Source organism: Delphinus delphis, chromosome 11, assembly GCF_949987515.2.
Source record: "Delphinus delphis chromosome 11, mDelDel1.2, whole genome shotgun sequence".
Taxonomy (NCBI): domain Eukaryota; kingdom Metazoa; phylum Chordata; class Mammalia; order Artiodactyla; family Delphinidae; genus Delphinus; species Delphinus delphis.
The window spans coordinates 18,083,562-18,097,219 of record NC_082693.1 but is presented as its reverse complement, the minus strand read 5'-3'; the positions used below and the strand labels follow the sequence as shown (position 1 = coordinate 18,097,219).

The 13,658-nt window shown below is 40.9% G+C and overlaps 1 protein-coding gene across 5 annotated transcripts in view; it reads left to right on the top strand.

Moving 5' to 3' along the window:
• The window catches only part of ST8SIA1 (ST8 alpha-N-acetyl-neuraminide alpha-2,8-sialyltransferase 1), a 150,973-nt gene that overhangs the window by 84,966 nt on the left and 52,349 nt on the right, over positions 1-13,658 (top strand). For all 5 annotated transcript variants that reach the window (XM_060024425.1, XM_060024420.1, XM_060024422.1 and 2 more), the window contains exons 3-4: positions 4,988-5,097; positions 11,540-11,632. In XM_060024425.1, the coding sequence (XP_059880408.1) occupies positions 4,988-5,097; positions 11,540-11,632 (203 nt within the window). The remainder of the gene's footprint in view (positions 1-4,987; positions 5,098-11,539; positions 11,633-13,658) is intronic.

The window sequence follows — 13,658 nt, the reverse complement described above, 5'->3', positions numbered from 1 at the left end:
AAGAATGTATATATGTGTATAACTGAATCACTTTGCTGTACAGCAGAAATTAACACAATATTGTAAATCAACTCTATGTCAATAAATTTTAAAAATAAATAAACGAATAATATATCCATTATAACATTAAGAAAATACCTTTAGGTCAGACACTGCTTAAGATAGATTGGATGCTCAATAGAAATCTGCAAATTAAATAATTATTGAACAAATTGTTGATTATCTGATCTGTTCTTAGTTTGCATATAGAACAGTGAGCAAAAAAGATATGATACTTGGATTGATTCATATAAAAATGTGCATTTAAAAATGCATTGATTGATCAGAGTAGTAGATATACCCTCTAAGGGCCAATGATTAGAAAATATTCTGTTCAAAATCTATGTAAACCTTTGAAATTGCAAGTATCTCACACAAAGGTAAACTGTATGTAATAGTAGTGCTTTAGCAATGTAATGATAATTTATCCCCAGATAATTTAATTCTTTTAGTATTTAATAATGTACTAGTCTCATATATTTATACGGGACTTCAGAGTTTTCTGATAATGTTCAACACAGCTGATTTTAATTCTCATAATCATACTGGGAGACAGATGGGATAGTTATTATCATGCCTGACTTCCAGTGAGGCACTGAGAGTTTGCAGGGCCTGGTAAACCATAATCTGAATCCAGATGGTTAATATAATAGAGTCATTAAGAAGATGGCCATTAATAGATGGAACAATGATAGGTGAAAAAACCTGGACGATGATTTATAAGGTGAATTGGTGGTCAAGCAATATTTTGAGACCATGGCTGTAGTCAATCTGCCTAATCCATCCTTTCATTTAGACTAGTATTTTTTAAGGTTAACAGGAAGAGTGTTATAGTATAGTACTATATTCTAAGACCCAGCAGATATTTTCTTACATGGGTGCAAGGAGATACCTTTGAAAAGAAAGGATGCAGTTAGTGCCTTAATAAAAATACTCCTTGACAGAGTCATAATATTTCTGTGGAAATGAATGACCAAAATTCTTTCTATGTAATATACACCAAAAGGAGGACGCCTTGTTCACAGATCATTCTGGTAAGCATCGACCATTGCCAAATTAAAATATTTTGTGCCTAGAATAGAATAATGATAGTATTATCTCAATTAGTTAAAAAAATTCCGCAGTATTTTCTCAATTAAGTTTCTTCTCTGTAAAACTTTGGTGAGCTCCTTTGTTCACTGGCATATTACCAATGCCCAGAAGAATGCACCCAGATACCAGAGAAACAGTTATTGAAATGAAGTTGCTTGTGTGAGGGCTAGCATTGACCAAATGAAGAGGAAATAAGCAAATATTACCAGCACAAAGTCAGAAATGGCTTCCTCCTCAACTGGGCTTTTGTTCAAAGGCTTAAAAAAGTGTAATGGTGTGTGTGTGTGTGTGTGTTTGTGTGTGTGTATAAAACATATATATACGCATATGTTGTATATGATATATATGTATATATAATGTAAGAACAGGTAAATACCATATAAAGTAGGTAAATTTTCTGCTAATAAAATTATTCCAGTTGTTAAGATAGAGTGTGATAAATCACTATCTTACCATGTTTCTCCCAGACGCATGGAATCTAAGGATTTTGTGGCTTGAACAAATCAGTGGACTCTGCTAGAAGGAGGAAAGAGATGAAAGAAGAGGGGAAGGATAATGGGAGGACCACCATGCTAGTGGCTCAGTGAGATGCTCTATGTACATCATCTCATATAATCTCATATAGTCCTGGGCAGCATTATCCCTCTTTAGAGACAGGAAGCGGAACGCCCACGGGTCCCACAATCTGGAAGTTAGGAGGTAGTATTTGTACCCAGGTTTATGCTGGTACTGCTGCTGCCACTTCCCAGCTCTGCTTCTTCTGTGCCCAGATTCTTGCTTGGAAAACTGGTATTGTCAGTCGATGTGGTCCAGGGACTTTCCTTTAACAACAATGAGCGGGGGTTAAGCTGGCTTTTACAAATCGAACTAAATATTAGTAGAGCATGAGTGAGCCCACACTTCTGACATAAACTGTATACAGATAGTCGTATAACTCACTGAACTCAGATCAGGCTTCCATCCTCACTCCTGAAACAGGTCTGTCCTGAGGAAGGTTACCAGTGACCTCCATGTTGCAAAATCCCGTGGCAATTTTCCGCACTTATCTTACACAATCTATCAATAGCGTTTGCTGCAATTTTTCACCATCCTTCTTGAGTATCTTGAGATATTTCTTTTTTAAACTTTGCTTGCAAGATACTGTACTTTCCTGTTTTTCTCTCCCATTCCATTGGCCACTCCTTCTCTCTCCTTTACCGATTTCTCATCAGTCTCCTGACTTCTTGTTGAAGCCTCCCAGAATTCAGTTCTTAGACCTCCTCTCTTTCCTGTCCGCACTCATTCACCAGCTAGTCCCCTGGTTTTAAATACCTCCTATATGCTGATCACCTCCATCATTCTGTCTCCAGGAGAGACCAGTTCCCCGACTGTATTCTCATATATTCAGCTGCCTGCTTGACATTGCCACTTAAATGTCTAATGGGGATCTCACACTTGACATATTTAAAATTGATTATCCCCCCCAAATTATCCCCCCCCCCCACCAAAACCTGCTTCTCTGTCATCTTCCATGTCTCAGTAAATGGCAAGTCCGTCTTCACAGTTGTCCAAGCCCCAGACTTTGGCATCGTTCTTGATTCCTCTCTTTTTCTCTTATCCTATTTCCATTGCATCAGCAAATCCGGTCAGCTCTTCCTCCAAAACATCTCCAGAATCTGATTACTTCTGACCACCCCCACTGCTCTCACTCTAGCCCAGGCCACCAAAATCTCTAGTCTGCTGTTTCAGGAGACTGGTCTCTTTCTTTCTGTGCATGACATCTTACAGCCTATTCACACAGCAGCAGAGTGATTGTTCCAAAACATGTTATAGCATCACTCCTTTGCTCACCCTACTCCTACCTAATCTCCCCTCCTCCTCTGTCCCTTGCTTACTCATCTCCAGACACACTGGGCTCTTTCCTCTTCATTTCACACCCCAGGAGTGTCCCCTCCCGGTGGTTCCCACAGGTACCTGTAAGGTTCACTACCCCCTGTCCTTCAGGGATTTGCTTCCATGTCTCCTGACCACCCTATTTCAATGGCAAGTCCTCTTCAAAAGTATTTCCTCATCTTCTCATGCCAATGATTTTCTTTCTCTCCACAGCCCATGTCACCATCTGATACTCTGTTTATTTACTCATTTGTCTTATTTATCATCCATTTCCCCGCTAGGATGTAAGCTCCTTGTGAACAGGGATTATTATGTCCCTGTCACCCAGGACAGTGCCTGGGACATAGTAGGTGTTTAATAAATACTCGTGGAATAAAAGAACAGTTAATTTGAGCATAAAGACTTAAATCTACATCTAAAAAATTACAGATCTAGCCCATGTGTTTGTTGATTTCAAAACTGCCTCCCAGGAGTGACTGAGAAAAATGCCACGTGTCATCCTGGGTTATCCTGGGCGTGTTGGAATGCTGGCCTTTGCCTGACACTCCTCTCTGTATCCTGATCTAGAGGTCACTGGACAGTCTCTGCTGTAGTGTTACGAAGGGAAGTCTTTCCCATCTGCAAATGCTTAGACGCTACAGTTTCAGTACTGTATCTTCATCAGCTATATTGTCATAGCTCTGGCTAGTCCTTTTACAAAATAGAAATCAAGGAAGTGCGATTCCCTTCTTGTGCTACAGTGAGTGCCCCTCACCTACCAGTGATCACTCACACCCCTGGAATTTCATTTTTCTGCTTTAATTAATTAATGTGCATATATTCGGGTATTCATTTATTCTTTTGGTGTAATCCATATTATGCCCTTCAGATTCATCAAGGATGGCTGACTTAATATCGGCGTGGTTATTGTATGTCCCAGTTATGCAGATGTAAGGTGTTCCCCCAGAGAACACCAACCGCTGTGCTCGGTTTCAGCAAGCAGGAAATGCCGTGTCTGGTGGTTCCTGCTGACCCAGCTAAAAGAGACCGAATGTCGCATTTCACTTCCAGGGGCTAGTGCTGGGTTTTGATATTCCCTGGAACTATAAATAGCACCCCAGGGAACGTTCAGGTACACGGAACATTTTCTTTGCAGTCCAGTTCAATGTCTGCAGAAAGTCATATGCTGTCTGGATGGACACACGTCACTTGTCCCTTAGTGCCTCCTAAGTTCTAGACAGACCCGCCCAGAGTGTTCACGTGCTCATAAACACAGCGTTTGCTCTCAGCGTACTTCTGTGCCTCTGTTTATGCTGCTCCCTCTGCCTGGCAAGATCTTACTCATCCTTAAAGATTCATCTCGAGTAAGAAAGCGTTCCCTGAATCAGCTTGACAGACGTGTCTTCTTGCCCCTCTCTGGATTCTCCACAGCATGTGAAACATACCTCTTCTACAACAAGTTCAGCATTACAGTAGGGTCTGTTACATAAGTTTCTGTGTTCACACTCTCCTCACATCCCAAACTGTGAATTCTGAGACCTGTGGTTTCTCTGTCTTCTGTTTATCCCCAAAAATTAGCATAGGAAGCACCAGCAACGTTGAGTGAATGACTGATTGTATGAATGAATGAAATTGCATCCAAACAGGGGAATAGAATTCATTTGAGTTTGTTCCCAGCTTAATGCCTTTAAAAAGAATCCTAAGAATGTTTAGTGGGGATTTTTCCATTTTCTTTAGCAGTCACTCCCCACTGTGTGCACGGCCAGTTTGATACCAAAAAATGTTATATTGAAATACACTTCAGGGAGCTAAAAAAATCCCGTTTATTTCAAAGGAATAGGCTTGTTTGTTCCTTGCAAACTTTCTGGCATCTTTCTTTCTACATGCGCTTTTCCCTCTGCCCCGTCTTCAGCCAAATTCTCTGGCCGGGTCTGCTGTAAACAATGATTTTGTGAGTGGTTGTGTGTTCTCTGCAGTGAAAACCCGCCTTGTTTTCTGTTGCTAGGCAACCCCATTCCAGCTGCCCTTGAAGAAATGCGCGGTGGTGGGAAATGGTGGGATTCTGAAGAAGAGTGACTGTGGCCGTCAAATAGATGAAGCAAATTTTGTCATGCGGTAAGAGAGCTCCCACAGCGCGGCTTCTGCCTCCCCTCTTCTCCCCCACCCCTCCTGCCAGCCCCGGGGCCTTTGGAAACCAGTCACTGGTGATTAATCAGAGGTAGCTGCTCTTCAGCCGTCCCTTCAAGTTCACATAGAAGTGAGTTGAGGAGATAGGCCAGGGGAGCCAGGGAACGGGCCCCAAGAAAGTGCAAAGCTGGGAGAGCTTCAGAGGTCGTGGGGAGACCCCCAGAGTGGAAACACTCATTCAATTTTATTTTACTTTATTTTATTTTATTTTTTATTTATTTTTTTGCGGTACGCGGGCTTCTCACTGTTGTGGCCTCTCCCGTTGCAGAGCACAGGCTCCGGACGCGCAGGCTCAGCGGCCATGGCTCACGGGCCCAGCCGCTCCGCGGCATGAACCCGTGTCCCCTGCATCGGCAGGCGGACTCCCAACCACTGCGCCACCAGGAAAGCCCCACTCATTCAATTTTAGACGATACAGTTGGATGACTCCAACTTTAAGACTTGTTCTTAAGACAAACTCTCTATGAATAAACATTTTCATTGATTCATTTCATTCTACACACTCTGCTGCTTTGTTTTTCACAAAAGCATTTGGAAGTAGTGAGTAGGATTTGAAGAGGGGTTGGATCTGGGCAGCACTAAGAAAACTGGGAGGAAGGAGGGGGATTACATTTCGAGCGAAGAGGAAGCTTGGTAAGGAGACTGAGCAGAGTGGTGACGTGATCCTGCAGGGGTGTGTAAAGGAGCTGCTAGGACACATCCAGCCAAGAGTAGAGACCACACTGAAATGGCACCAACATGCACCCTTGGGTAATTTTGACCAGCAGGGAAGATAGTGAGTGATTGGATAGTCACAGGCTTGGGATTGTCTGGTGGAGAGGAGAGAAGGGTGGGAAGGGACAGCATGGAGGGTCCTGGCTAGAGAGAGTGTGAAGTGACACACTTTGAAGTCTCGGCTGGATGGGAAGTGGGCCCTGAGAGGTGTGAAGGAGAAAGGAAGGGGGCCAGTGGGACCAAATGATGGGGTTCTTCAGAGCTGGAGGGGGCGGTGGCGGGAAAGATGAGAGAAGGTGGGAAAAAGAGAGCTAATGTCAAAGAATGTCCCACTGGAGAATGTGACTTCACCTTCTCTGGGGGATGAGCAGACGTGTTGTAGAAAAAAAGGACATTTGTTACTGAAGAGGTGTAGGAACCTGGAGGCTGTTCTGGGGAGGGTCTTTCAGGTGCGCCCCGAAGTCTCAGTGAAGTGGAAATGACTATGAACCAGGGGCCAAAACGCTCTGGGGCCAGGAAGGCTGAGGTCTCCAGCAACAAAGAGGGCAGAAAGCCGAAGGGGGGTGGCGGTTGTGTTTTGTGTTCATTTTTAAGGATAAATAGATAATGGTCTAGAAGTAGCAAAAGTTAGCTGAGAGAACACTGAACCACCTCTGGGCTCTGAGCTAAGTGGAGTAGGGGAGAGTAAAGCCTGTCTGAGAGTGTTTCAAGGAAGCTGTGTACTCAGGGGAGGGTCAAGTTCCCTCTCAGAGAGCAAGGGTTGGGCTCCTTGAAAGACTTTATCTCACTGGTGAAGCCTGCTGCAGAGTGGGAGTGGGGTCCTTTTCTATCTCTCTTTCCTTTATGGAGTTGCCCTGCCCTAGTTTTTCCAGTGTAAGACTCTGTTTTCCTCTCCATTGCCATTCTTATTTTTTGTGATACAAACCATAGAAACATGGAGACAATAAAAATGTAGTTCTCTTAATTCAAGTCGACGTCAGTTTGGTGAGCACCTACTTTGTATCGGGTCTTCACTGGGGTTGGGAATGGTATGTTGAACAATTCCCCTCATGGACTTAAAACCTGGAGATGTGCCAGTGCTGTGACTGGGGTGATTCAGAAGCAGATGATGAGTGAGTGGGGACCTTCTGAGGGCAAGTGGCATCTGGGCAGAGCCCTTTCTCCATTCCATTCTGGACACAGGCCACCCTGTCCAAGCTCTAATGTAGGAAGGACACCAAGTGCTGCCACAGGGTTGTGAGCCATGGGGAGAGTGCGCTGAGATGGGATTTAAGCTGTAGAAGTGGGGACAGTTACCTGAAGAGCAGAGGTACCCCCGCTAATACATTGGTGTTAGGTGGAGGCTGAAGGGCCAGCAAAGAAAACAGGGAGGTTGGAGGACCAGCCCTTGCTGCAGACTCACTGTGTGACCCGCAGTGCACCATTGTACCTTTGCTGCAGCTCAGCTTTCTAATCTATGTGAGGAGGTGGCTGCAGACAATACCACAAGCCTTTCCATGGTAGAAACTCTGATTTTGTGATGATGTGACTATCACACCACTGTCACACATTCACGTAGTCTAGTTTAAATTTTCATATTGCTCTCGAGTATAAGCTGATTTGCTTTTTCCAGAAACTATGTAAGGAAGAAAGAGTGGAAATATTATACTCACAGACTCAGGAAAGTTAAGTGATTCCAAGAGGTCTGAGTGCAATGTGGAAGGAGGCATTAGTACAATAAATGTATTTTTTTAGTATTCCTGAGTGGGCGTGTGTTTGTCACTACATTTAGGAAGATGGATATTTTAAACTTAATGTGCACGAGATCAGGCCTAAGCATCTTTGGGGGTTACCTATATTATTTATTACAAATAAGCAAGACTACATTTGTGTTGTATACGATCAATACTGATATATTCAAGTTCAGAATTAATGAGTGCTTGTGATCAGGGTGCACAGCACAGGATTAAACAGATGTTCATGGAATGATGAGGGAGGTGAGGACTGAAAAAAATTCAAAGAAGGTCGCATCAAAACTAGATGTGCATGTGCCTTTGATTCAGTTTCAAGAATGGCACCATTATCATAACACCTTTGAATTTTTAAAAAGCCTTATTAAGGGTTTACAATGTGGGAGTAATTAAATGTTGATAAATTGTTTATAAAGTATTCTTATTTGACCATTTATATATCTATTTATGCACGGTTGCTTAATACACATTTTGGGGGCACCCTGAGGAAATGGAGGTAATATCATATGTTCAAAATTAAACATTTAGTGAGTAAATGTGATTGGAAAGCACATAGTATGTTCCTGGACTATAGGGTCCATGGACAGTTACATTGAAAGATGAGATCCCAAAACAGCCTTACCTGTACACAGTGGTATACCCAGTTACAGTTCAAGATGTTTTCCAGAATTAGGATATAACAATGGCATAATTTCCTTTGCTTGGACATTTTCAACTACGTCTTCTAATGCTAGAAGTCAACTCCCCGTTTTTCAAAGTAAACATTTGCTCTGTAACCAAAAGCAATACTTTAAAAAATAAAATTGTTGAATAAAATGTATCTGGGAGTTGTGCAAGACAGAGATAACTGTGTTCTGGAGAGGAACTGGGTGGGTCAGGAATATGAGCGAGGACAACATAATTTTGGTGCCTTTGAATTATTCTCAATTATATGTGTTTTACATATTTAAGTGGACATACAACTTAAAAAGGAAGTTTAGAATTTATTCTATTTAAAGATTCCTCTCCAGACCCACATCACCCACCCACCTCCACTCCCCACTTCAAAGAATATTCATTCCTCATCAGTTCTGTGATCGTATCTTCTAGGATCACGAGTATAGTTATTAAGGCACTTCAGCCATTAATATCCGTTCATTGAGCCAACAAGCGTTAATGCAGAGTTTGAAACACTTTTACACAATATGCCTAATTGGAAACAATTTGACTGTATTAAACGTGCCTTTTATGTAAATCTATGTAATTATCAATTTAGGAGTTGCGGAGCTAGAATTATAGTGTGCTTTTTTTCGAAGAGAAGAGCTACAGGGAAGTATCATAGAAATTTGGACTTGAAGAAAGTTTACCCAGAAGAACAGACATTTATACCAGCACACAATGTCATTATTTTCCAGAAATGAATGTATAAAATATTATCTTTATTGTTTTAAGCATTTCCCTCTATTGCAGGATTTGGCAGTTAGTGTCCGGAAGTGTTTCTCTGAGCTTTTGTTTTGTGATAGGAGGTGTGAAGTGGACCCAGACATATGAGCCATGGATCAATCTACGAGGAATGCACAGAAAAAGTATTTTTTCAGGAATACCAACTAGTTTCATTTAACGATGACAAAACAGGTTAACCTCACTTTCCGGCAATATTCAGAGTTTACAGGTTTAATATAATGTGGTTGATTCTCAAATGTTATGAAGGGCCATCAGGATCAAAGGGGAAGTGATAAATTAGGAGATTGGGATTAACATATACACACTGCAATATATAAAATAGATAACTAGGGCTTCCCTGGTGGCGCAGTGGTTGAGAGTCCGCCTGCCGATGCAGGGGACACGGGTTCGTGCCCCGGTCTGGGAAGATCCCACATGCCGCGGAGCGGCTAGACCCGTGAGCCATGGCCGCTGAGCCTGCGCGTCCGGAGCCTGTGCTCCGCAACGGGAGAGGCCACAACAGTGAGAGGCCCGTGTACCAAAAAAAAAAAAAAAAAAAAAAGGTAGCTAACAAGGACCTACTGTATAGCACAGGGAACTCTACTCAATGTTCTGTAATAACCTATATGGGAAAAGAATCTGAAAAAGAATGGAGATGTATATATATATATGGATATTTATATATGTGTGTGTGTATGTGTGTATAACTGATTCACTTTGCTGTATACCTGAAACTAACACAACATTGTAAATCAACTAGACTCCAATAAAAACTAAAAAAAAAAAAAAAAAAAATTACATTCATCAAAAAAAAGAGACAGATGCCCAAATTCTAGTCTGTGTTTTATCCTGGGAGTCCTTTCCATCTTTGCGAAGGTCGGTTAAATCACAAGAGCACAGTCAGCACCATGGCCGGATGAGCCTGGCGGTTAATAAGCTTGCTCCCCGACATGGTCTTCGGAAACCTTTTGGGATATGGTGCGACCACTAGACTAGAGATGCCTTAAGTAGGCTCTGTGACTTGGCTTCCCCCAGGCTCCCCACCATGCCTGTTGTGTTTGTTCCCAATGGGCACTCAACTGGCTGACATTAATCTGTGGGGAGCTGCCAGAAGAACCAGAATCTTGTTACCAAAGAACAGGTGGAAGGAAGATTCCAAATCAACTGAGACAAGTTTCTGCCTGGGATGCCCTGATGTGGTAGGAGTCAAATACAGGGTAAATACGAGACGACATCAAGGAACTTGTGCTGATCAGCTGAGTCGGTGCTCAGACAAGTCCACGTCCTGGGGGAAATTTGTAGGGAAATTTTAATAGTTGGGGAATGGCCGAGACCTTAATATTTGTAAGATGTCTACCGGCAAAAAAACGATGCTTTGGTTTGCTGAAGTAAGAAAAACTTAGAGGTGCCCTGCTGTGGAGTCAAGACATGGGTGGACAGGAGCACTTAGGACTCAGTAATAAAAGAAAATCTAATGGAAGCTATAGACTCATTTGGGATGGTCAGAAGTAATAGATATATATTTAGTTATATGATATTTCTGATATGTGACATATTTGAGCTTTTACTATGTATGAGGCATCAAGATAGGGATTTTTTATAATTTCTTACTTTAATCCTTGCAACCACCTTATTGGAGAGGAAAAGCCATTATCCTCATTTTGTGTAATGGGGAAACTGAGGCAGTTGACAACTTGGCTAATGTCTCACTGGCAGAAAGCCATGGGATTTGGATTTGCAGTTGCAATATTTTCCGTTGTAAGCATTCATAAGATGTTGCGGTAGAGGAGAGCACCCAGGGCTGTGTTGTGTGTGTGTGTGTGTGTGTGTGTGTGTGTGTGTGTGTGTGTGTGTGTGTGTGTACAAGGGAGGAGGAGCTATTTCTGTCACCTGTACTCTTTCCTTGCCTAGACTGGAATGGTGGAGAATCATTGCATTTCTTTAAATGACAGATTATTTTGTCTTCACCAGTAGGCAACCATACGTTGGTCATGTACCCAGAAGTCGCACATGCATCGATTTAGGTGGCAGAGTTTGCCTTGAATGTACTATTATAATTTAGAATTTGGGAAAAGAATGAAAAACACAAGCAAATACAATTCTTCCTTTTCTCTTGAAGTTTGTTGGTATCCACAGAGAACACTGTAGGTCCTGTGTCTTCTAAGGGACTACACCCTCCTGAGCACTAATTTCATATATACCCTGACTTATCACCTCAAAAATATTTTGAATGGAATAAATTCATTTTAGTTATATCTCTTTCCTTTAGTAAATCCCTTACCTCTCTAGCTGACATTTTCTTTCTTCTAAAACAGAAATAGTTTTTATGACAGCATTTTGAAGATGCTAAGAGTTAGTCATCTAATGTCTATTAAAAGGGAGAGGTGATAAAAACAGTTATTTGTGAATTGAGCTAGACTTAGTAAAATTCCTATTTGCCATGATAACTGACCTGATTTAAAAGTATGTAAATCATTCTGAACTGCTTGTTCTTGTTTCTCTAGATGCAATCTTCCTCCTTTGTCAAGTGAATACACTAAGGATGTTGGATCCAAAAGTCATTTAGTGACGGCTAACCCCAGCATAATTCGGCAAAGGTAAGAGTTTATGACTTCTCTTTGTGAGGAATTAAAAGGAAGGCTTTCGAAATATTTAACATCGTAAAGGCAGTGAACATAATTCAGTTTGGGAAACAAAGAAGAAAACCATCTGGACAGGCAGGAAGGATGAAGGAGGGAATTGTAAATAAACTAGACAGGATTATGGGAATCCAAACACTATTTCATGCTTCCTCTGGGATTCTGTTTCTTGCCTTTAGAGATGGTAAAAATAACATGTGAATCCATCATTTTGCTCAAAGAAGTAATATTATATCGTGCTTACTCATTACTACTACTTTCCAATTTGTTGGCTTCAGTCCCAACTCATTGATTGGCACTGATTGGTGAACAGAAGTCATATCAACTTTATTAAAGAGTAAAAACAGAGAAGTGACCACTTTACTGCATATGCACGCATGAAAGTAGCAATATTGTGGGAATGTACAAGAATGTGTGATTATATGATGTTACAATATAGTACATCACATGATATTCAGTCAGATTTGGGAAAGCAGATGGAAAATTCTTACTCTAGTATCGATTCCAGAAATCTTGGCAGTTGCTGTGGGAGCTTCTGGGGGTCGTCAGTTTCTAGTTGATGAAGCCCAGCGGTAAGCTGTGAGCTGTTTATCCAAGGACTGTTCATCGTAGAGAATGACTCAATCTCTGTCAAAAGAAGAGTCGAACATCGCCCTTATGCTCTCCCATGTACACTAGCAGTTAATAGTGAAATACCCAGATATTCTAAGCTCAGGCATTTGCCACCTAAGGAAGTCTTATCCAAGTGAACAGCGCTTGTGTGTCACTTGATAAACAATGCTACACTACTTGTTTTGGTTCATAAGTATTCCCATAAAATAGATGTTGGGAAACACAACCAATTTTTAATTTGACAGATACTGTGAAATTACACTTCCAAAATGTACCATTTACTTCCTCTTCGGTCATGGCTCAGACTGCCTGTTTTCCAATACTGAAAACATTATGTGCTGTTCATCTTTTAAATTTTTGTCAGTTTGCTGAGTTAAAAATGATACATTATTTTTTACTTAATATGGTTTTTTTTTAATATAAGAAGGGCTGAGTGGGTATTGACTATTAGTATTTTTTCTTCTGTGAATTGCCTGTTTGCATTCTTTGCTCATTTCATACTTTTTTTCTTTTTACAAACTATTTTCCTGTTGATTTATAAGAACTGTATAGATATTAAGTCTTTGTTTGCTATATATGGAGCAAATATTTTCTTCTAGTCTGTTTAGCTTCTGTCCTATCAGAACTCAACATTTTTGTACAATGAAACTTGTTAGTCTTTTCCTTTTTAAAAAAAAAACAACTATCTTTAGACAATCTTCCTTACCCACATCTCCTCCAATGAGAAAATATTATCCTGTATATTTTTAGTGCATTTATAGTTTCATCTTTCATACTTAAGGAATTTAATCCATGCGACTATCTTTATTTTTATAACACTGATCTTAATGTTTTTCCACAAAAATATATGTTCGTTATAAGAAAGTAAGAGAGAAAAATACAAAGAAGATGGTAACAAAAAGAATCACCCCAAACCTCACCATTTGTGAATAACTATAACTAACACGAGGTACACTTTTTTCAGATATTCCATATATTCTTCAGAACTTTGAAGATATTGTTTCATTATCTTCTGGCACCCAGAGTTGCCAACCAAAAATCTAATGGAAATTTATTCATTTCTTTGTTTGAGGGAAATCTTTCTTTCCTTCCTCCACTAAAACTTATACATTTCTTTTTACCATTTGAATTCAGAAAGTTTACCAAGATATATCTCAGAGTGGGTCTCTTTTTTCATTAATGTTGCTTGGCACATTAATGAGAGGCCTTTTGAGTTGGAAGACGTGGAGGTGTAGTGGTTATGAGTCTGTCCTCTAAAGCAAGATGACTTGGTTTTCGCTTCCTGCTCGCCCACTCACAGCTGTGTGAGCTTGACTGAGTTACTTAACACTTCCTCCTTCAGTTTCCTCATCTGTAAAGCAGGGATAATAAT